We start from the raw sequence: 22,094 nt of genomic DNA, 5'->3' as shown, positions 1-22,094 counted from the left end.
ACCACAGGAATGACTCAGATCATAATTCAATCAGTTTTCCTCTTTCCACACAGACTCAGACTCAGGAGAGAAAAATCTTATTGGTAATAATAGAGCAATACACAGATGATACTGCAGGGGGTGTGCAGTATGTATAGACAGTTTATTTCTTAACCAAGGCTGAAATGTATACAGATTCATCGGAAGGTGAGACCATTTAATGCCCTTGAAAAGACTTCAGGATTGATATAGTATACACTTAAATACTGTAGACGCACATACAGGGACGTCTAACTAATTAAATCAGTGACCAGAATTTAAATACAAACAGGACCTTCTCTTTGGTACTGAAAGTTCTCTCCAGATCTTTAACGTTCACTCCAGGGATCTTACCCACTGTATGTGTTTTATCTCAGCAGCAGGTCTATTGAGGAGTTAGATTGATTGCACATAACAGCATCTGTGCCATTGGACATCAAGCTACGCTGTGTTCATATGTAAATATGCACATAAATTAGGCTGTGCAGTTGGATTAAAACCATTCACAGACCACTTTTATTCTCTCTCAAAGGGTAACTCTCATATATTTAGAAACTCTCCTTTTCAAATGGCGTCACAAATTAAAGCCATCTAACTTGAGAGTATAGTTCTGAACAGCCGTGTCTCACATGGGAACAGAGACGCGGGCTTAAGACTGAGAGAACACCATGTACACAATGTTTTCCTCAGCCTGCCTGCGTGGTGAGGATCCCCCACTGACAGAGGACAGGCCGACACAGACAACGAGAGGAGCAGATGTGCGGACCTATATCTACTTCCATGCGCCTTAAAAGGTTTTATGTTGTAGTTTGGTAGAAGAAAATCTTAAAGGAGCGTTTATGAGAAAAAATGCAATTAAAGCAGCCCCATCTCCTGTAAAGAAAAAAACTGAAATGTATATCCAGATGTCGGCCACCCACGTGAAGGCTGTGGAACAAATATGTTCAGGCTATAAACACACTTATTACATCACTGTTCTCACTGGGAAATTCTGGAAAGTTAATGAGGATCTTTAAGTGTTAAGTCGATGCACTTTCAGGATAAAAGTAAGTAGATGCAACCGAGGAACACACTTTTCCTGTTTGTCAAATGACTCACAAGTTCTTTATTTCTATATTTAAAGATGAAACAGTTTGAAAAATGTTGTAACTTTATTAAATCATACTATGCCGACTACTGTATATTTTAACTAATGAGGGAATAGTCATTCTTTTCATCTTTATACAATGTCAAATTCTGTGTGTTGAAAAAGAAAGAAATGTCATCGCTGGTTGTGTAATACCATAGAAGGTTCACTCATTAATGTATGTATGCAGTTCATGACTAATCCATGAAGGATCAATCCAAGTGATGAATGCACATCATCATATATTTTCCCAGCTTCGGCCAGAATAAACTTTTTATCTTTTATTTAATGCTTTGAAATCATTGAGTCTTGTTCCTCAGACAAGCTTCATTAGTTTGGACTATCTATAATTTATCTCCAGCAGGGTTCTTACACTGTATTACTTTTGTATCTGCCCTGGATCTATGTACTTTACGATGGCTGAACAACATCTGTAATTGATAACATGCAGTTATACAACAATCCATAGGGCTCCTCACCAGTGGTATGTGTTAGAGTTTCTCTGTCACGGCACAGACAGCTTAACGTTAGTCTTACTCTTAACTGTGGCGATGCATGCATAGCTGTTCATTAACTCAGAGTTACTCACTTGTATCCACTATGATGTGAAGCTAACCTGTGTATAATGATTTATATCAGGTCAGTAACGCTGTCTTTGCAATAGTTTCTTTATTATTTATGAATGATCTCTATATTTAGTTGATGATAGTGTACCATCTTGCAATGTAAGTAAGTACATGTGCCCAACTTGTCTCCTAACAATTCTGTCTCATTGTGGGAACGTCTCCAGTTCTCTCTCAATATTAGACTATGCTTGTGTACATAATTGTTATTCGTTTTGCAGGTTTGAAAGAGCAACAAGAAAGCCCTATTTAAGGATGTGAGTTAGTCAAAGGAAGAGATCAGCATCAAAAGCGGCTGTGTGATCTGAATAAACCGGGAACTTAGTGATATCCAGCCTGGCCCAATGCTGTGTTGAGAGGGTGTTTGGGATTTTACAGGAACCCCAGCCTATCCTGCCTTCAAAAAGCCAAAAAGCCTGCCCCTCAGGCAAAGACGCAAGTGTTATAAGCTCCCCTGATTGGTCATTTCAGTTTTTTTTTTCTTCTTCTTTTTTTCCACTTGGTCACAGTCCATTACGAGACATGCACCCGGGTTGAGGACACAGGAAACGGATAAGAAGTTGACTTCAGGATATTTGGCTTCACTGCTGAACTCAGAAATTCAGATGAATGTCTTTTGGAGTGACTTTTTACCTTGTGTAGATGATAAAACAATCTGAACTTAATAAACATAGAAGCATCTGCAGTGTGACAACACATTATATTCACTGAGTTTGCAGAAGTCTTTTCCAGCTGTGTTGTTTTTCAGGCCACTTGAAGCAGTAAGTGTTTGTGACTAAACAAATGAGCCTCTCTTTTTCTAATGGGATTCTCCTTGAAAGAACACTTCTCAGCCACAGCTCATTGAGGATGCTGTTTTGCAATGAATGCAAATGTTTGAACTAAGGGAGCACGTTTTGTTGTCGTTGCTGAAAAATCACTCTAATAGGGCCACTACTTTCCAATTTGTACAAACAAAACGTTTTTGAATAATTACTGAATTGCAAAAAGGCTCGGGGGGGAACTGCCCGAAAAAATATATACATTCATCTCTTATGGAAACAAACATTTTGCATAATAATATTATTTTTAAATGTGAGGATTTTGTAACAGATGATTAGCTGACAAGCAAAGTAAAGGTTCAAGTCGGCTCCAAGAAACAAACAGGAAATACTTGTGGAAATACTACTTGAAAACGACTCTTGGACTTGGAGTAGCTGAGAGTACACAAGACAAATTGTTTTTCTGAGATGTCATCTTCCTGTGTTGCACAGAAGAGCCAGCTAACACGCTATACCTTCCCAGTCTTTGTATAAAGTCCTGGGTAAACAATGTGGGCTGAACTGGCTGGCCTCCAACGTGTACCCAAGGGGTCCAAAGTTCACTTATGAAAGCAGAGAGCACTATCGGATCTGTTTGCACGCAACACACAGGTACACAAACACACTCCGATTCAAGTTAAGGTGTGCATCCAAGCATAAGAAACAACAGAATTTACTGCAAGCGTACTGTTTGCAGTATGCATCAAAACATTTATACAAAAAAATGGACCTGCATAGGCACACATTTGATGTCAGATGTATGCAGATAAAACACACACACACACACACAAATGCACGCAGACAAGCAAGCACATGCACTACACACTGTCTCTTTTGTCTATGTGTGGACGTGTGGATTTCAAGTGTTTGACAGGCCAAAGATCACATTCTCAAATAACAAACAGAGATGTTTCACCATCATGACACCTTTCAAGCATTGAGTTCCGTTTATGCTTGATTTTTACTTTAATGACTTCAGTTTTAGACAGGCATTTGGTCCCACCAATTCGAAATGACAGCCTTTCTTGAAAGTGCATGGCGCAAAAACAAGAAGATCGTTACGCTCTTCTGGAAAGGTATCACGGAGTGACGTAAAATCTCTAATCAGATCTGGCTCAGCTGCCACGACAAGTGCGTAAGAGTTTATTGTTTTGAAGATGGACAGATTTGCCCACGCAAGTGTTTGTGAGCCAGTTAGCTGTCACATTATCTTCATACTCAAATCAGAGAGTTTTAACGACCAGGTTCCCACAAGCTATGAAGTGGGGTAAGGTGTAGGTAAGGGGGAAAGTTAACAATGCTTCTTATTTATGCAGGTTTACGTGCTAAGAGTAACAAAACATTCAAATTTGTTCCCAAGACCCTAAAAAATAATGTTTCCAGAGAAGATATCAGAGAGAGGATGAGAGCGGGAGAGGTCAAGAGGGTCAAAAACACAGGCCCAGCGTTCTGGAGCTGCATACTGATCCAGGGTTGTGTTTGGCTTCCGCCCTGCAAAAGCACAAGCGCAACACCGCAGGGCATCATGAAACAGGAGAAATATGCCAGGCTTGGCTTTGTGGTGCACACCAGAGCAGGTTACTGCCAGCATATTTGTCTGACAAAGTTGGAGCTACGTATATCTTTATATATTACCTTAAAAAACATCTATCTTTCACTGGGTTCATCTAGCTGTGGTTCAACAATACCAATGTATATGTGATGATATATCTTAAGTATGAAGCAAATTAAATTTGGACTGACACATTTATAGGATCTTTTGTGATCCATGACAGATAAATAGGGCACAGATCTTCTTGTCTGTCAGTGTACGAGTGCAGTGCAAGAACTTGTATCTTCATTATGCATTTCCATGAAGCGAAGGGATTTGTATTGAATTCACCCAGGACTTACAACTGAAACTAATGTCTGCTTTACAAGCATTTTCTTTAAGGAACTGTTTCAGGAGTTGGAGAAGTGAAAGAAAAATTGGGTATGTCACAGGTTCCCACACCCACACGACTCCTGACCTGTACGTAATAACACATGCACACTTCGAACACACGCACATCAGAGTTAAAACCATAAGTCATTATCTTTGTTTTTCAGCCTGTTCCTGATTGTCTTCACCTCACTATTATAATGACTGTGGTGTTCTGTCTTGGTACGACTGTAATTACAGTCCAACCGCAGAGGAAGGCACACAGTGTGGCGCCTGCAAGGAAGCTGCCAACCTTTACGACACAGACACTCGATAGACTCACAATAGAAACTGAATGTGGCCCTTTAAAAAAAAAAAAGAAGTAATTTTCAATAGCCTGTCAAATATTTGTATCTTGCAGCTGAGTGGTTCACTTGATGGTCTAACTTTTGTATCTTGTCTGCCACCTTGTGCACATCAGTCGCCATGCTGCCTCGCTCTTCTGTTTAAGTTCTCTGTATCTCTCGCTCCGTCTGTGATGCACTCCTCCTCTAACAGCCATTGTTATTCTTGTCTGTTCACACAGTCTCTGAGCAGTAAATCCTACCTGACTGGCAAGCTTCGGGACAGCCCAACCCTCCCTCTGGGGTTATTATCCTGTCTCTGACCTGTCTCATAATTTTGCAAGTCATTGTCTACCGCATGCTCTGGCTCAGGTGTTGCTGCCATGTCATGCATGTTTGTTTCTCAGGGAAAATGAGCTTGTGGCTTTTCACTGTATATGCAACTAAAAGCTGCATACAAATGAAAAGTAGGAGTAAGGGTGAAAGAACGTTAGCCTGACACGAGAAATGTTGAAGCTTGTGATTTCAGTAAGTTTTCTTAGATCTTGACTGTATTTCTTAGAACACACACATAAATGATGCCCCATCCTGCCCTCCAGTTCTGTTGTTCAAAACATACAACCAAAAATGTAGAAAAGATCATCTACGACCTGTTTTCGTGCTTATAGTCAAGGAGAGACTTGTAGTGATTTGTAGGTGTTTTCTCATTTATACTGCAAAGGGGAAAATGCAGAGGATAGACTTTTGTGTGTACATATACACATTTGTATGTGTGTAACAGAGCATACATCATTAAGAATATATATTACTTAAATGACCTCTGTTAGGGCACGGTAACAATTCTTAACACGCCCTTGAAAGTTAAAGGAAATGCAGCAAGATATGAGCATTTCCTTCAAAGATACAGCCAACCACAATTTTAGGTCATATTTCCTGCATTTGGGTAAAAAGGACTCTGTGTGATCTTACAATATTACCAATATTGTTTCTAGTTGTTTCCATTTTTATTCTGGTTCTGCTGTTTGAGCTGTGTGTCTGCAAAAAAGAAAAGAAACATAACATCCAAAGACGTCAAACAATGGGGCAGACAGACACACAAATTAGGGCGATAACAAGCATCCAAGGGGTGGCCTTTCATCAGCTCACCAGATACTGTGTGTGTGTGTGTGTGTGTGTCTGGGCCCTGCGGCCCTGAGGACAGCCCCTCACTTTGTATCAAAGACCGAGCAGAAAGCTACCAAACACCAAAACAGGAAAATACAAAAATGAGGAAGAGAAAATGAGAGGAGGAGAGAGAGGGAGGGGAGGAGAGGGCTTCCACAGCTGTTGTTAGGCAACGTTTCCTCTGATAGGAGGTGTTGGCTGTACTCCCAGTTCTTTAGATAAACTGACAGAAAACATGGTTACCTTGAGATGTGTCGGGGTATGCTGGTGTATTTAAAAGGGAGAGAGACTGATAAAGAATTAATAGAAAAATAGAAATAAAACCTAATCAGATGGAAAAAAAAAGTTTGACCCAGCATTTACTTATTCCTCCGTATAGGATTATGAAAACTGCTGCTGCACTTTAGAAATAGCAAACCTAGAGGAAAGGCAACAAAGCACAGGGAACTATGGACACTATCATTAAGCGTTATCTTATAAGTCCAAAAAAGATAATTAATAGTTAGGTATGCTAGATCAAACCCTTCCCTGTGTTTATTAGAAGACACATAATAGAGTGTGTTCAGGATGTTGTGCAGCAGTAACAGAACCAGACATCTGCAAAATGTGTTAGCCTCTTATCACAGGATCATGATGGTAAGCAGAATCTAAGCCCTTAATCTGCCCCACTGCACATCTCATTGTGTTTGTGACAGCAGGTGCTATTGACTTGTTAGATTATCACTGCAGGGTAAAATGTATTTTACCATTATGGCCTTGGAACTTTTGAAAGAATAAAGTGTTTTATATGCAATTGATTTAAAGCACAGGAGGTCTCAGTACAACACATGCAGTTACAAATTGTATCATATCTAATTAAATATGGCACATTGAGATTTGTCTGATAGGCCTACATGTCTAAAAATGGGGAGTCCCAAAAGATGCCCAAAAGAGAAATTCAAAGTATGCACTAAATGTTGACCGCCCAATATGAATCCTTGCATTTGTTACCATCGTTTTCAATAAAAAACAAACTGCAGTTACGTTGCCAACACAAGGAGAAAATGAGAGACTCCTAAAAAGACGGGCCCCGGGAGAGGGTATTATCAGTGATACTGTTTTCAATGCACTGGCTTAGATATCACTGCAGAGAAAACACACAGGGACTTGTCCTGGCTCGTCTGAATCTGATATCTCTTTCTAGAAAGCTTATTTGACTATGAATAGGAGGAAATATCCTGCTTATTTTTTCTTTCATATCCACCCCTCGCTGGTTGTCATAGAAAAACAGCTCCAGACTTTGTGTTTTTTTTTTTATCAGGGTGTTTCTGTAAATTTCCCACTGGTATGAGCTACAATAGCATCCTTTTCCCTACAGAGAGATGGGAAGTGGGCCTAGGAACAAAAGGAACACTAGAGAAATACACCTCACTGAAACCACCAGAAAGATCAGATTAAAACATGATTGAATGATGGCTGATGTGATAAAATCCTGGGGGGAAAAAAATACATGGAAGGATTGACAGTGTTTTGCCAACATTTGTGCACTGATGTGTGTGTGTGTGTGTCTGTTTATTATGTAACCTCTGGTGAGAACAGGACTCTGTCTTGGAAATCAGAAGGAGCATTCAGCCATTACAATAGATTATTCATGGATGAAGAGTCAGAACATTCTACTTTTGACCGGTCAAACTTGAGACAACCCTCATCAATCATTACCCTCATGCTTTTCATCGTTCTTTTTTATTTCATGACAAAATAGAAATAATATGGGGGATACAACTGGAAAAAAAAACAATACACTTATTTGTGATGATGTTAAATTGTTCCATGCAGGACATAATGGAAAGATTGTTTTTCATATCAAAAACTGAGCCAAAGTTTTGCCATTTTATTCATGTCTGTTAGATTAGATTGGTGCTTATTAGATGTCTATTTGGTGTGTTTCTGCTCTTTTCTGCATATATTTCAGCACTTCTTTTCCCAGAGGATTTAAGAAACTCCAGCTCTCCTACATGCTCCATACGCAGCATCAGTAGATTTAAGGTCAAATTCTAACCTAAGAATCCTTACGACTCAACAATGTCCAAAAACAAATAAGAGTTTCATAACAGATTTGTACACTGTTTTCTTCCCACACAGTGTGACCCTGGCATGTAAGCCTATAGCAAAACAGTGCTTAAATTATGCTAAACAAGCCTGAGAGTGATTCATCAGTGAAAACATCAGGGTCAGGCAGGGTGAGGAAGAGATAGAGAAGTGTAGGAAAGGGAGAGAAAACAGTCATGCACCTCTCAAGTAACTATGACTGTAGATGTGAGGATTTTATAAAAGATGAAAAAGTGAACTGTTTCTTTAGGGGTACACAATTTAAAAATGGCATCCAAGATCAAACCCATCTATCACTTGAAGTACATCCCTGTTTTGTCCAATATTATCTTCACTTTACTCATGTCTTGTCTCACTTGACCTTTGCCGAGCCGTGAGCTGTGAGTTGAGGTGAAGCTGGAGTCAACTGTCAGTCTTAAGCTGCATGCAAAAAGAAAAGCACTGATGCAAAAAAAAAAACATCAACACTCCTGACCCCACCTAACTTCCACGCCATTTGCTCAGAACTACTGAAAGTTCCTGACCTCAAGTGTTATATAAATTCCACTCTTCTGCAGGCTCCACTTCCCCTTATGCGACACCTTGTATTCAGGCGAATCACAAATAGGTCTTTGTATGCATCGCAGGCCTGCTGAAAGGCTTGTGTCAGGGACGTGGACAGCAGCCTCGGATGGAATCTGTTTGATGTGTGTGAGGAGGGCGCGAGTTTGGAGAAATAAAGGAAGAAATGGAGGAAAAGAGAGTTCAAGCATTCAACAACATTCCTCACTGAGCCGTACATTTTCTTGCCAAGGTCTCTATTACATTTAATAAGAGGATAGCCTACTCTTGTACTGTGTAAACACCCGAGCATGCACACATAATGATGATCTATGACTCTCTCCTGTCTGTGACACCACACTGGAAAGAATGCAGAAAGAGGTCGTCTAATGTCACTGGTGTTAACTGCTCCCCGGTGATGGCACAGTTAGATTGCAGGAGGGAGGGAGACTTAATCAGATACACACGACTAGCCCGGGACGCTCCCTGGTACGACAGCCTCTTTTAGAAACAGTGACACAAAGACAGACGTGAAGTGAGGCCTTATTGGACGGGATGCGTCTTGTTATTTTTTCGCTCATTAGAGTCGCTCTGTATCTGCCCCTCTTTCTCTCAGAGCTGGGGAGCGGCCAGAAAAAGAGAAAAAAATCACAGACTCACTGGAACTTGGCACGCACAGTCATTTTTCTCTCTTGCCGGCTGTTGTCTGCCAGAAAGGGGATCCAGAGAGAGAGAGAGAGAGAAGAGGAGCTTTGTAGAACGGCTCCATCTTTTAATTCTGCTACCGCTGTCTGCAACTGGGACCAAATTGGACCTCAGATAGCCTTTCCTTTCTACAGTTTAAGTTAGATTAGGGGTGAGCTTATTGACATAAAGAGCCATGTTTTTATGCAATGAAATGCAGATATAATCAGCTATGTGTAGGCAGTGACTCACTATAAAAAACTGCATTGTCATCACAGAAGAAAATTGAAGTTCTGCTCTTTGTTTTCTTTGTCCACCTCTCCTACATTTTCAGTTTCTTTCGTCTTCACTTTTTTTTTTTTTTTTAGCATGAACGCTTGAAGCCAATGAGAGCTTGGAAAGTTGGACTCACGAGGAACAAACAGGAAACCACATTCATTAGACTAAAGTCAGAGTTTGATTAAGGTTCATATGGATTTGCCAGTCACTTGGCTCTATTAAGAGCATGTAAACTGTAAACTGTAATTCAAAGTGGCAGTTATATGACCTTACATTTCTTTGCCAAGCTCTACCCTTGCCTAAGGGAAAAAATAATGTTTTTTTTTCAATATAATAAGACGTTCTTTTGCATACTTGGATACATCTGATGACACAAAGTCATTGCATGAAGGTGTGAGCTGCTTTCACAACATGTTGTTGACTCGGTGTCCTCACTTGACAGCATTATAGTCTCTTGCTTATTTTCCTTGTCTTCTCAATGTTGTGCAAAGACCTTTTTTAATGATGCAATTACAGATGGCAGTACAACACAGGATGCATCTTTCAAAATAGGGCAACACTTCGGAAAGATTTGATTGGACTAAATGTTAAAATGCCACTCAGGTACTGCAGATTAAATTAAAGATACGATCGGGGCGCGGGATGGGACGCAGATGTCAGAGAATCCAATAAGAATCCAATTACTAATTTCTTTTAAACATCCACATTACATCATTGTTTAATGGTCCAAAACAGCATAATGGTGCTTCACTAAGTTTGACATATCATCCCTGAGTGAAGCTATGTACTTCCATGCTTTTTAATACTAAACTCATTACCCTTTTCCCTCATTGCACGACATGAGGGTAATGTTCGGGAAACCTTTGGCTCTTAAATGAACACATCCACCCAAAAACTGCTGATTTGTTTACTGGCAAACACAGGAGTACATTCAGGAGAAAAATGAAAGCTGTCTAGTAAATACAGAAATAGAACTTGTGTTTGCCAGTGCTGTACCCTTTCCTATGTTATTGAAAAAGTGTGTCTTCGTGACCTGAACAGGTTCAGAGAGGTAATTGTTTTCTTTCCCGGAGTCTCTAGGAGCTCTTCGAGGTAATGGGTTGAGGCAACAGCATTCCTAAAGTATGTCTGATACTGTTTCTCTGCCCCTGCAGGGGTAAAGACATCATGAGAGTGCTTGTGTAAGTGTGTATGAAGGTGCACTTTGTATTTTTGTGAGGGACAGGTGAGCTGTGATGTTCCAAGCTAATTTCCCTGCATTTCAACCATTTTTCTCTTCCCAGAGTTTATGTGTCTCTATCTGTGTGTGTGTGTGTGTGTGTGTGTGTGTGTGTGTGTGTTTGTGTTGGGTACATCGTGTTCCCAACCTGCGTGTGAATAGTGCCCAGGAAGAATGAGATAGGCTAATGATAGGCCTGGCACTCGCCTGCTTCATGAAAGCACTGCCTGGCTGCATTGTGAAGCAGACTATTGTGGTGGGAAGGGGAAAAAAAACCATAGTCAGTGAGGGGCAAGTTCACTTAGGATTATGAAACAGAGAGAAACGGATGGAATAAGAATGAGATAGAATGTGGCTCTTCAGGGGATCCTGTGGAACAAGAAAAATAAATACTGGAAATATGAAGTTTTACACAACTTCTTTTACTTTGCAAACTTAAAATATGTCCACTTTTAACAGCCCATTCTCAACCTGTGCCATTAAATATGACAGCTGTGTCAGTAACCCTACATGACAAAATATGACACTTTAGGTACTCACCAAGCTTCATTTGATGTCCCTGTGTTCTATAGGTTATTGTTTTAAGAGGACCTTGATGATGTAATTTGATAAGATTCCTCATTTAGATCTTTTTAAGTGATGTAACTATGTTAACTATAAGTAGCATGCATCTATACGTCATTTTTCAAACCCAAAAGTAGCTTTGCTGCTTTAACATAAATAAGTCGTGTTTGTGCTTGAACATTATCAAACTGGGACCATTGTGTGACTTTAACCACACGTTTCTTTTGTTGAATGTCGTAAAGTCATAAAATGTGAAGTGATTTTGAGCAAGCTTTATTTTGAACATCAGGCCGGATGATTTGTATTTAGTATCGCTTACTTTGAATGAATGATAGGCATTGAATATGTATTATTGATAACTTTCCCTGTGTGTACTTAACTGGCTCGGAGTGGTACCGTGATTGTCATATTTGAAACAGACCAAGCTGGTGTATTTGATGATTTGGTAGAAACAACATGTTGCTTATATATCAAGGGGGGCTGAATTAGTGTTCTTCCATGGATCTGGAAAAAGACAATAATAAGTTCCCACTGAAGATAAACTGATTCTAACTCAAGCCTTATTTGAACGTGGCTGTCACTGTAGTCGTAGGGCAGGTTACATTTTCTCACTTCCTACACAGAATTTATGCTAATAAAGTAGCTCAGAACAAAACCTTAACTGCCCTCTTACCAGCAGTGTGTGCAGTGTAGCTCAGCCTGGGTGGTATTCTTCCATCATTTCTGCTTCCATGTATCTACACTCTTCAGCATGAACTATAGGCGGGACAAATATTTTCCGTTGCCTGACAAATGCTGTGGTGTAGGCTATTGTTGTGTGCAAGCTGCAGCCTGATATCAAGCATTATGCAAGCTGCATTACAGTCTAATGCCTATTTAAAGAGTGTAATTATAAGATGTTTGCTGTTTGTGATTCTATTACTCACGCTTAAGTACAGGGCTGTGTGTGTGTGTGTGGGAGTGTGTGCTGTGGCAAACGTTGACAGGCTGCTTTATTATCTTAATCGGCGCCATAGTCATGGTCCAAACTGATAAGGCAGTGAGTTAAAGCAATGGTCAATGCAACCCCCACTTTCATTAAAACTTATATAAGTCCAGCAGCTGCCAACTAGAATGACTAAGATGGTCAAATGTAAAAGAAAGAGAAAGAGGAAGGGACAAAAAGAGAAACAAAGAGTAAAAAAAAGGGATATGTGGCAAATAAACAAGAGAAGGACAAAGAGAGTTTCACAAAAAAAAGAAGAGATAATAATGGATTTGTTGTACTGCGTCCCTCACATGACGTATTTGTTGACTCTTTTTTTTTTTTAACACTTATTTTTGTTGTTGTTCTGAAATATTACCAAGCATCTGCTCCTTTTATTGCAGGTGTCTGAATTCTGATAGAAAAGGAGATCCTTAACTTTGGCTTCATGTCTATTTATTATGGCCTTTCCCATTTTCAACAAGTCTTGTTTATGTTACAGAGCTGGGCCTCATGGGCTTCAGTACAAAGAGTCTTCATCCGAAACCACAACATTATTTTGGACAAATTATGTTTCATAACCACAAGAGAATCTAGTGGGTATTTCCTTGACACTTGAATATTTAGGATTTATAACCGCAGCATGATAATAATCATGAAATTGCCATTATGCAATCCAGAAAGTACCCGATGCTGGTTCAGTAAATAAAGTGATTTTATTTTTTTATTTTATTAAAGGGTTATGTTTCAAGTTTGATTCATATTTCAGGGTGTACTACGTGTTTATTTTGAGTACTTTTTGCTGTAAAATCCAAAGATTTAGCTTTTCATTGTATCTTTATTTGTCCAAAAATACCTTTGTGATCATTTTCTCACTTTTGTGCCAAAATTTGGCATTTTGCCAAATGCAAAATAGATGGCTGTGAATCCAGACTTTTCCAACTCTCTCTGATGTGGAGGATTGGATTTGGAGGTCTGCCTTGATGTGTTACTTATAGATTTATAATCCAGCTCTGGCACAAACTCTGACTCCTTTCTGCCACTCAAGGAAGAGCTTAGCTGGATTCCTCTGCTCAATAATGCTGTGAGTCACTTTTATCTACTGTACGCTGTACTGTGCATGTGTGTGTGTGTGTGTGTGTGTGTGTGTGTGTGTGTGTGTGTGCGTGTGTGTGTGTGTTTGTGTTTGTGTTTGTGTTTGTGTGTTGACAGGGAGTGTCTCGAGTCTTCCAGACAGACTGATGATTAATCATCCTGACCTTTGCAGCTGTCACTGAGGAGTACACTGTTGGCAAAAATATTTCAGGATTTATATTATATTTAAATTATATTTATTTCAGGTTATTCAAACATTATTGACAGCAATTTACAACTAGAGACCAAAAGAAAAAACAACAAATCATTAATCCTCTTTAAACACTTCTGTGCTGTCAGTCACACTCATTCCTGCCTGCTGTTTCTTTAAAGAAAACAAAAACAAAAACAAAAAAACAGTTGGGTACTTCAGTTTTTGGCAAGTAATAATAATTCTTAAACAAAAATAAAATGTAATTGGTGGCACTATTTTCATCTGCTAAAGTGGCACGCTAGGAATACTTAAAGGCAATAGAACAGTGTTTGTGATCATGTCAGGATAAACATCAGTTCTCATGGTTATTAATGTGTTTCAGCAGTATTAATACTGTATAGTGAGCTTTATCAGGCTTTAGCAGAAAAATATAATAACTGGAAAATTGGAAAAGTTCATTGTTGGTTTAAGGCTTTTCATTTGTATCACTCTGCGTTAATCAACACATTTGTTAAAACACATAAGTTGAAATAAATTTGATTAGAAAAACAAAGTAAAGTACTTTAATTTGCATTAATATATTTTCTATAATGAATTATCATAATCACTTCTGATGCACCTTGCAATGAAAACGACAAGCCTGTTGGGTTAAAACCAACGAGTTACATTGAAAAACCAATACAGAGACCGCAAACAATGAACAGAAAGAGATACGGTGTAGTGCAGCGGCAATTTGACATGTTGCTCAGGGCAACCAAACATGAAACCACAGCAGTGGTGATAAAGGAAAACCTTTACACGGGAGGTAGCATTGGTATGAATGGTACAAAGCAAGTTGACAGACCCTGATGTGAGTGTGCTGGAGTGCAGGGTGTGTTGTTTGGAGAAAATGATCAACCGTACCGTACTGTTGGACATCAACGACAAACAGCCCGTAGACAGTGTGCAGTGCTATCGTAGAAGAGTAAACACAAGTATGCAAACACACATATAAACACTTGCACATAAAGTATTCTGCAGGGGGTTAGGCCTCTTCTGGCACCACATGAAGGGCAAGCCTATTCACTCACAGCACACCAAAGCCATAACTCAAGAGGTCCATTAAAAAGCCATCATTGTGAATCCCACAGTGACACAAAGAAGAAGAAGTATATATATATATATATATATATATAAAGCAGTTTTAATATCAAGTATTTTATTTCTCTGTGCATCCATCTGTTGCTACCTGAATGTCTCTTTTAAACACAGAAGTAGTCAACGCCTGTGCTATTGAGGAAACTCGTAAAAACAACCATAAAACAAACACTTGTTGAAACTTTTTACTTCCTCACGCAAGTAAAGAAAGACTTCCTCCAGCCATAGTAACAGGTTGAGATTTTTTTTTTTACCACGGAAGTATGCAGTCTACCTCTATCTGTCCGCCCAGTGTCAACGGCACACTATTTTTAGCAGGTCCTGTCTATGTTTTGTCTTTGCACTAGCCTCCTGTCTGGCTATTTGTCTATACCTCTGACTTTCTCCATTGCTCTCTCTCTCTCTCTCTCTCTCTCTCTCTCTCTCTCTCTCTCTCTCTCTCCCCTGACATTCGCATCAGACCTCGCCCTCATGGCCTCTTGTTTGTTCGGGATTTGCTCCTAAGGCTTGCCTGGCCATGAATGTGTTCTTCCCACCCCAACATCCTTCCCTTTGCTTTCTATCTGCTAATCCCCCCATTTTTTTTGTCTACATCCGCTGCCTGGCCACCTGTAACCCAAGAACTTATGTAACTCTCTTCAAACTTGCGTGGGACACGTAGTTTTTCCAACTGTATTGTAAAGAAAAAAGAAGCTTGGATTAAAGAAAATAAACTATTGGACACAGGTTCTGCTTATCAGCGAAGATGTTTTTGACACATATAAGCTCTTGGGAAACCTGGGAAAGACCATGGAAAATGCAACAATGAAAGGAATGCAAAATTAGAATTTCAAAACTGGTGAAGGTCTGTTTCAGATTGTAACAGCTTATGCAATAATTAATATGTTATTGTGCTGCATGTTTGTTATGAGCGTGTCCTGTGCTGTGAGATTTTCTCTTTTTATCATGGTTACATAACTGTTGTCTGGGAAATGTGGTAAATATTAAAGAGAAAACAGGGGTAACTGGGTTTTCTTTACCTTTTTTCACACCAGCCTTATTCATTCATTATATTCATTAGTTTACAACCAAAATATTACCTTTTTTTTTTCCTTCTTCAGCTATTTACATTCATTTCACTCCCTCCTTCTCTTTGTCCACATTTAATATATCAGATCATAAACTCCATGAGCACACAATTCAGCCCTATAGGCTCAAACAGGCAAATAAGTATCCTTGTTGGTGTTCTTCAAATCGGTGGATCAATTTGCTTCCATGTCTTCTATGCAAATAGTTTACCATCAGAGGCGTGCCCTGTATTCAGCTCCACTTTGACTGATAGGAGATAAACGTGCAGGTGTGAGCTGTATGGAAATGAACTGAAGAGGACATTCTACTGTCATTTTCAAGATACAGAAGTTGGTTTTTCAGAAGTAGGGTTAGGGGTTAACCTTCGAACCACTTTGTTTCAAATTGTAACGGTTTTAATTCTTGATCTCAGTGGTTTTTGTCACTGATTCTGAGTGTTTGTTGTGCTTGTAAACTTGACGGCATTGTAAAATGAGGGAAACCTCAGTGTCCTTTTCGAGAATAAATAAAGGTTTGAAATGAACCTAACCTAACCCTAATTGAAGAAAATCAATCCACTTTCATTTAATAAAATAAAGAACAGTAATATAACATCCCCTGGGTTGTTAAAGCTTCTCTAGTAGTGACAGAGACATAGATTGCTTCTTTTTTTTTTTAACCATTACGCAAAATGTAAAACTTGCATGGATTCCTAGTAGATAGATTGAATACTGGTTTTGTGGCAGAACTACTTTGTGGTTGAAATTTGATCACAGAGTGTAGCTCCACAGCACAGTTTGGACTCTGACGCAGCTGGATTCTGTCTACAGTGCATTGTGGGAGGGCTAGGTCATGTTCAGTAGTCAAGTGGACCAAAGCCAAAAGCCAGCGATCATCTCAGGCCAGAGAGGAATACTATTAGCACAGTAACCAGACCTGGGTCCCCATGGCAACAACGTGTTTGATAAATAGTCATTTCACAGGAGAATATCAAACCTTGTCAAAGAGGGTAACTCATCCATCAGAGAGCTTTCTTTTCTACCATTTTTATTCTCCAAAAGCACAGACTTGGATGCAAACTTACCTCCAGACTCACTGACATTTTTTTTTTGCCAGACATAACATTCCATGCCTTTCTCACACAGACTGGAACATTCTTTCTCCCTATTTGATTCAACATACCTGAAGCAAGAAAAACAAAGTTATGTCATCCTTGGTCTACTTCTGGCCTATAAGCAGCTTCTTGTCATTGACAACACTTCAGCAACTGGTGTTAAGCTCTCCCTCTCTTCGTGGAACTCCATTTTGTCTCTTTCAGGTTTCACATTATCTCTCTGTTATCTTGTCATTCTGGCTTTGTACAGGCTAAAAAGAGCACATTTGATGCTGTTGCAGAGAAAACTCCTTTTATGAGGTCTTTGACACTTTGTCACATCTTACTGTGCTGCCTCAAAGTTCTTTTCTCTTTGTTCTTTCAGGGCTGCCTGACTGGCTGACTGACTGGCAGACTGACTGGTCAAAGCCCTGCAGCCCTGTGATAAACGTTGTGTCATCGCTTCAGGCTCTTCACCCCTCTTCACCCTGCCATGTGAGGGTGTTTAGTGGCTGCTAAGTACTGACTGATTGACTGGGGTGAAGGTGTGCAAGAAAATGGTTTCTCCTTCCAGCAGAGTGTAGCTTTCTAAGCCTCTAAAGTACATCAACACATTTCCTCTGGTTTTATCCTTAGGAAATCACATATTCAGCCCCCTGATGTCTTTCTGGCTTGACCTCAAACGCCAAATAAGACTTATGAGCTCAAATCCTCCTTGCAGCACATTTTCTCAACCCTTGAATCATTTACATAACAAGTTTTCTGGCCACTGCCTCACGCTGATATTCAAGCCCAAAAAATATGTCCTGGCAAGCTTCCTCAAGCCATACCGAACATTTTGTTCTGTTAACAAGTGGCAAATGAGAGTGATGGCCGCCCAGCAGATTGACCACCCAAGGTGAGGTCACAGTATAAAAACCTCAGCCATGCTTTCAACCAAAGCCAGGGCCCCTCCTAAAGCGAGCAATCGAGAAAAAAAAAAATGTCTGAACTTTTGCATGACCTCAGCTCAGCTCAGCGGCTTTCTTGTTTCAACTGACAGGATTAGGATGCGGGTACATGTGTGAATCAATGAGCGCGTTTGTGTTTCTGCATGGAAAGGCGAAAAATGGTACACTTTGGAAATCAATGTTTTTAATCCGGCGAGAAAGCCTGAGCCACATGATCCGTGTCTGTGATTCCCACTCGAGGAAACAAAGTGTTCTGGCGTTAAGAACAGTTGAGCCGACACAGACCGATGCATGGTCACAATGGACAATGCCAGGGGTGAACACATGTTGAAATGAAAGGATTGGATTAAATAACCTGGAGGTAATTCATAAAGTCTCACTGTTGTTACATTTTAAAGTGAAATAAAAAAAATATATACCAGCCTTATTGGTTCATTACTATAAAAAATAAAACAATCAAGACAAACTGGAGGAAGCTGCTAAATTATAGCGGTATCATTATGAGTATAGGCAGAGAGATGTGAGCAAAAAGAACGCTTGTGTAACATTTAACAAAGGCCTGCCAGTGGACATTATTCAATTTATAATCGTGTAAACACTGAATGCTGTGAAAAATTACTCACTGGAGAAAATCCAAGTATAATTCGAAGTCTAAGTTCATGTGAGGAGCATGTCCTGACATTCAATGTTTCTTTGAAAAGCAGTATTTGCTCTAAAGTCATTTCCTCTTTTTGCCAAAAGGGAGTTCTGGTTTCTGGTTCTCAAAGTTTTTGTTTCTTCACCCCTTATCCTACTTAATTATTATAAAGAGTATCTTAATGACACGCCCTGGCTATCATTAAATAATCAAGAACAGACAGTTCCTTCATTGAGTAATAGAGCTCCACAGCACAACCAAAATCACCTCAAAATGTGTTAGATTGATGACTGTTTAAACAGCTGTTATGCAACGCAACAGATGCAACTATAAAGTGGCAGGAAGTTCTCTTGAAAGCCGGAACATGATGTGTTTTTCACACATAAGTAATGCCTACTGTAGACTGTCTTGATCCAGGTATTAAAAACAATAAACATGAAAGTTTTAAACACTTTGTCTAACAGCCCAGGAGTTTGGAAGTGGTGACTTTTTACAGCAAAACGCTGCAGTTTTTTGGGGCCTGGAAGATCATCACTGTCATCAGCCTGAGCAGTGTCAGTGCATAGTAAATAATTTATGTATTCCAATGTATCTGTGCAGTGTCCGTCGTCACCAAAGAAGGCAGGAACAGTGTTTAATAAATGTAGCGTGTAGCACATTTAAGGTGGGTTAAAATGTAACCTAGTTGGTGACGCTGCAGTTGCTTGGCTTCTGAAGGAATTTGATACAGCCGTGAATGTGCCTCTTGGGAGAACATCACAGAGGCGATAACATCTGAAAATAACCTCATTAATAATTACAAATACATCTACCCTGCTCAATCCAGACAGTTTATCTCGATACACACATGATTGCATGACCACAGGTCATATAAAAGAGATTCACATTAAAGACAGCAATTTATGTTTAAAATGTTGCATTCTTCAGTGGAACACGTCATTACAAACATAGTTTAACTTGATATACATTGATAAATATCACATATATAAAGTTTGTTCTTGAAGGAATTCAAACTCCAGACAGCATTAACTTTAAAAACTTGTGCCTAATAGCCTTTTTCCACTTGATTTTCTTCTATTATTTTTGGTTGGGAAACAACAACAACTAGGAAAAGTGACTCATTGAGTTGTAAAGGAAAAAAAATGTAAATATGTTTCTAATCTGAGTTTGAGAACTTTGAACAGTGTCAACATCATAAAACGTAGTCAGTCTGTTGCTTTCAAAACACCGTAAACTTGAGAATAAAAGACCTTTGACAAGTAGTGGTAAGAGAGGTTCAGCACTGACCTCAAGCTCCAACTGTACCATACCATAAACGTAAAACACTATGTAACAGCCTGATAACAAAATGTACTTCTACTGACATACATCTGACATACTGTATATCTCCAGTTTAAACGAATGACGACATCTACAGAGTGTATGACATTCAAAGGTTGCTCTTAAGATAACAGGTATGTGTTGGTAAAGGTAACCGTATTTCCCATTGTATCCATGCATTTTACTACCCAGATAACTAGTAAGATTGTACACCATATTACATCTGTATAGTACAACTATACATTAACTGCTGGCTGGGGTTCAGGAGTTCATGGAGTGATGGTAAAAAAAAAAAAAAACTGCAGCTGACTGGAAGGCTGCTAAGTGATAATTTGAGGCTGGAGTCATTTGACAGGAGCTGCCAAACAAACTGGCAGAATCTTTGAAGCTGAACTTTCTCTTTCTGTCAAGCACTTTGCGGTGTGATGCCAAACTCTGTTTCATTAACACTCTTTGGCAGGAGGCAGCAGCAGAAAGGGTGCCATGCCAATTTTAATTGACCTCCTGCAGTAAAAGATCCTTTTAATTGAATCAAACTGACAAAGTGTTGGAATAACCTCGTATTTTTGTGAGGGGTTTCTTGCAGGTTACGGTTTATTCCACTCTGTTTTCCCTCCAAGTTGTGTTTAGTCATGTTGAGGTAAAGCTCACTGTGGTGTGATGCTTCTAGGAGGATTCTAAGAGTTATCAATGTAATGTTATGTAACATGTTGAATATGCGTCATGAAAGACATGGATGGCGTACATGCAAATAGACACAGAGTGCTGTACAAATATTTGGACATCTTTTGGACAAAGTGAATCCCTACTTGAATTTCTTTAGATGTTTAGGAATATAAATGAAACCACAAAGTGCTTTGTTTGTTGGACATACAAAAGGACAACCACATTCAACATGATAGTCAGCATCTACAGGAGTGAAGATGGGCTCTCTCGAAGTCAAACCCCATTTTATTTCTCAAAGAGGATCATTGACTCATCACTTGACTAATGCTTAATCTGCTGTAAACTCTTAAATCAGCCTTTCGAGAAGAAGTGCTGATGAAAGAAACTGGATTAGCCATCTGGTTTATATGAGCACTAATTGATTTCAAGATATGATACATGCGGATGTAACAGTTGAACCAAAGAGTTTGAAAGAACTGAATGTTCCTAAGAAAGGTAAGAAAAACATTCAGTTTAAAAACAAATATGTTGTGCTACTGTAGGGACCCTTTGTGTTAGTGTATCAGATGTGAATCCACAGACATACCTGTGAAAGTAGAGCAGTATGGACAGCATGGTCTGGTCAATGTTGCTGTTGCAGATCCCCTCGTTGAGCAGGAAGCAGGGGTCCCTCACCACGGACTCCAGCGAGTCCTGCCTCATGATGTGGTTCAGCTTGTCCGTGTTCAGGTTCTGGTACATCAGCTGGTTTCGGAGCTGGCGGAAGTGGCTGACACTGGGGCTGCATGGGCTTCCTGGTAGGCCGTCTGATGGACTGCTGGACATGGAGTCATCGCAGCCGTTTGCCAGGTCCAGGCAGCAGCTGCAGCAGTCCAGGCCGATGGGCGAGCGGCAGTCATCGTCGGTCATCTCGAAAGGACAGGTGGATGGATTGTGGGAGAGGTCCAGGTGTGAACGGGCAGGTTACCGGACTCCTGGAGAGGATGGCAGAGGCTGAATGAAAGACAAAACAGAGACACAGACTGGACTTGTGTCTCCTCTTCAGGTCGAGGAGGGCAAAAATGGCAGGTTGAGTTCCTCCCCTGAGAAGTTGCCGTCACGCTGGGCCACTCTGCCTGCTTCTATCCCTGAGTTTTTCCTCCTGTGGCTCTGCTGCGTTTAGCCTTTTGTTCAGGGCCGTCGGCTGTGTTGCTACTGTGGCAGGAGACAGAGAGAACGCCCTGCAAACACATACACATTCACACTCCCTCACACCGATTCAGCAGGAGTGCGCTTGAAAGCAAAACCCAGAAGCTGCTTATCACTTTTTTCTCCCTGCACTTTTTTGTTTGTCTTTGGTTGGTTTGTCAAGAGACAGTGGGAGGGAGCGTAAAGAAAGGGAGGAAGGGAGCGAGACAGAGAGGGTGGGGAAACCCCTGTGATTGGTAAAAAGCAGTGCTGGTAGCACGCACTGGGCCCTCCCCTCTTTTCTCTTTCAGCTCAGTCGTGCACGCATTATAAGAGGAAGGGAAACAGACAGCAAGTGAGTACAGCCTCAGAGCATGCTTGAAACATGTGCCGCTCTGTCAGCTCCACCCTGCCATGCTGACAGCACAAGGAGTGGCTGAGAGAGGGAGGCTCAAAAAAAAAAACCACAGACACGA

The 22,094-nt window shown here is 40.1% G+C and overlaps 1 protein-coding gene across 1 annotated transcript in view; it reads right to left on the bottom strand.

The window, feature by feature from the left end:
- tsc22d3 (TSC22 domain family, member 3) overlaps positions 1 to 21,757 on the bottom strand; it is a 35,048-nt gene extending 13,291 nt beyond the window's left edge. The window contains exon 1 of the mRNA XM_061047977.1: positions 21,038 to 21,757. Within this exon, the coding sequence (XP_060903960.1) occupies positions 21,038 to 21,360 (323 nt within the window). The 5' untranslated portion in view covers positions 21,361 to 21,757. The remainder of the gene's footprint in view (positions 1 to 21,037) is intronic.
- Between the last annotated feature and the right edge of the window lie 337 nt (positions 21,758 to 22,094).

The sequence above is a fragment of the Labrus mixtus genome, chromosome 10, assembly GCF_963584025.1.
Source record: "Labrus mixtus chromosome 10, fLabMix1.1, whole genome shotgun sequence".
Lineage (NCBI taxonomy): Eukaryota > Metazoa > Chordata > Actinopteri > Labriformes > Labridae > Labrus > Labrus mixtus.
The sequence above is the reverse complement of the archived record's forward strand: the minus strand, read 5'-3'. Positions and strand labels throughout refer to the sequence as shown.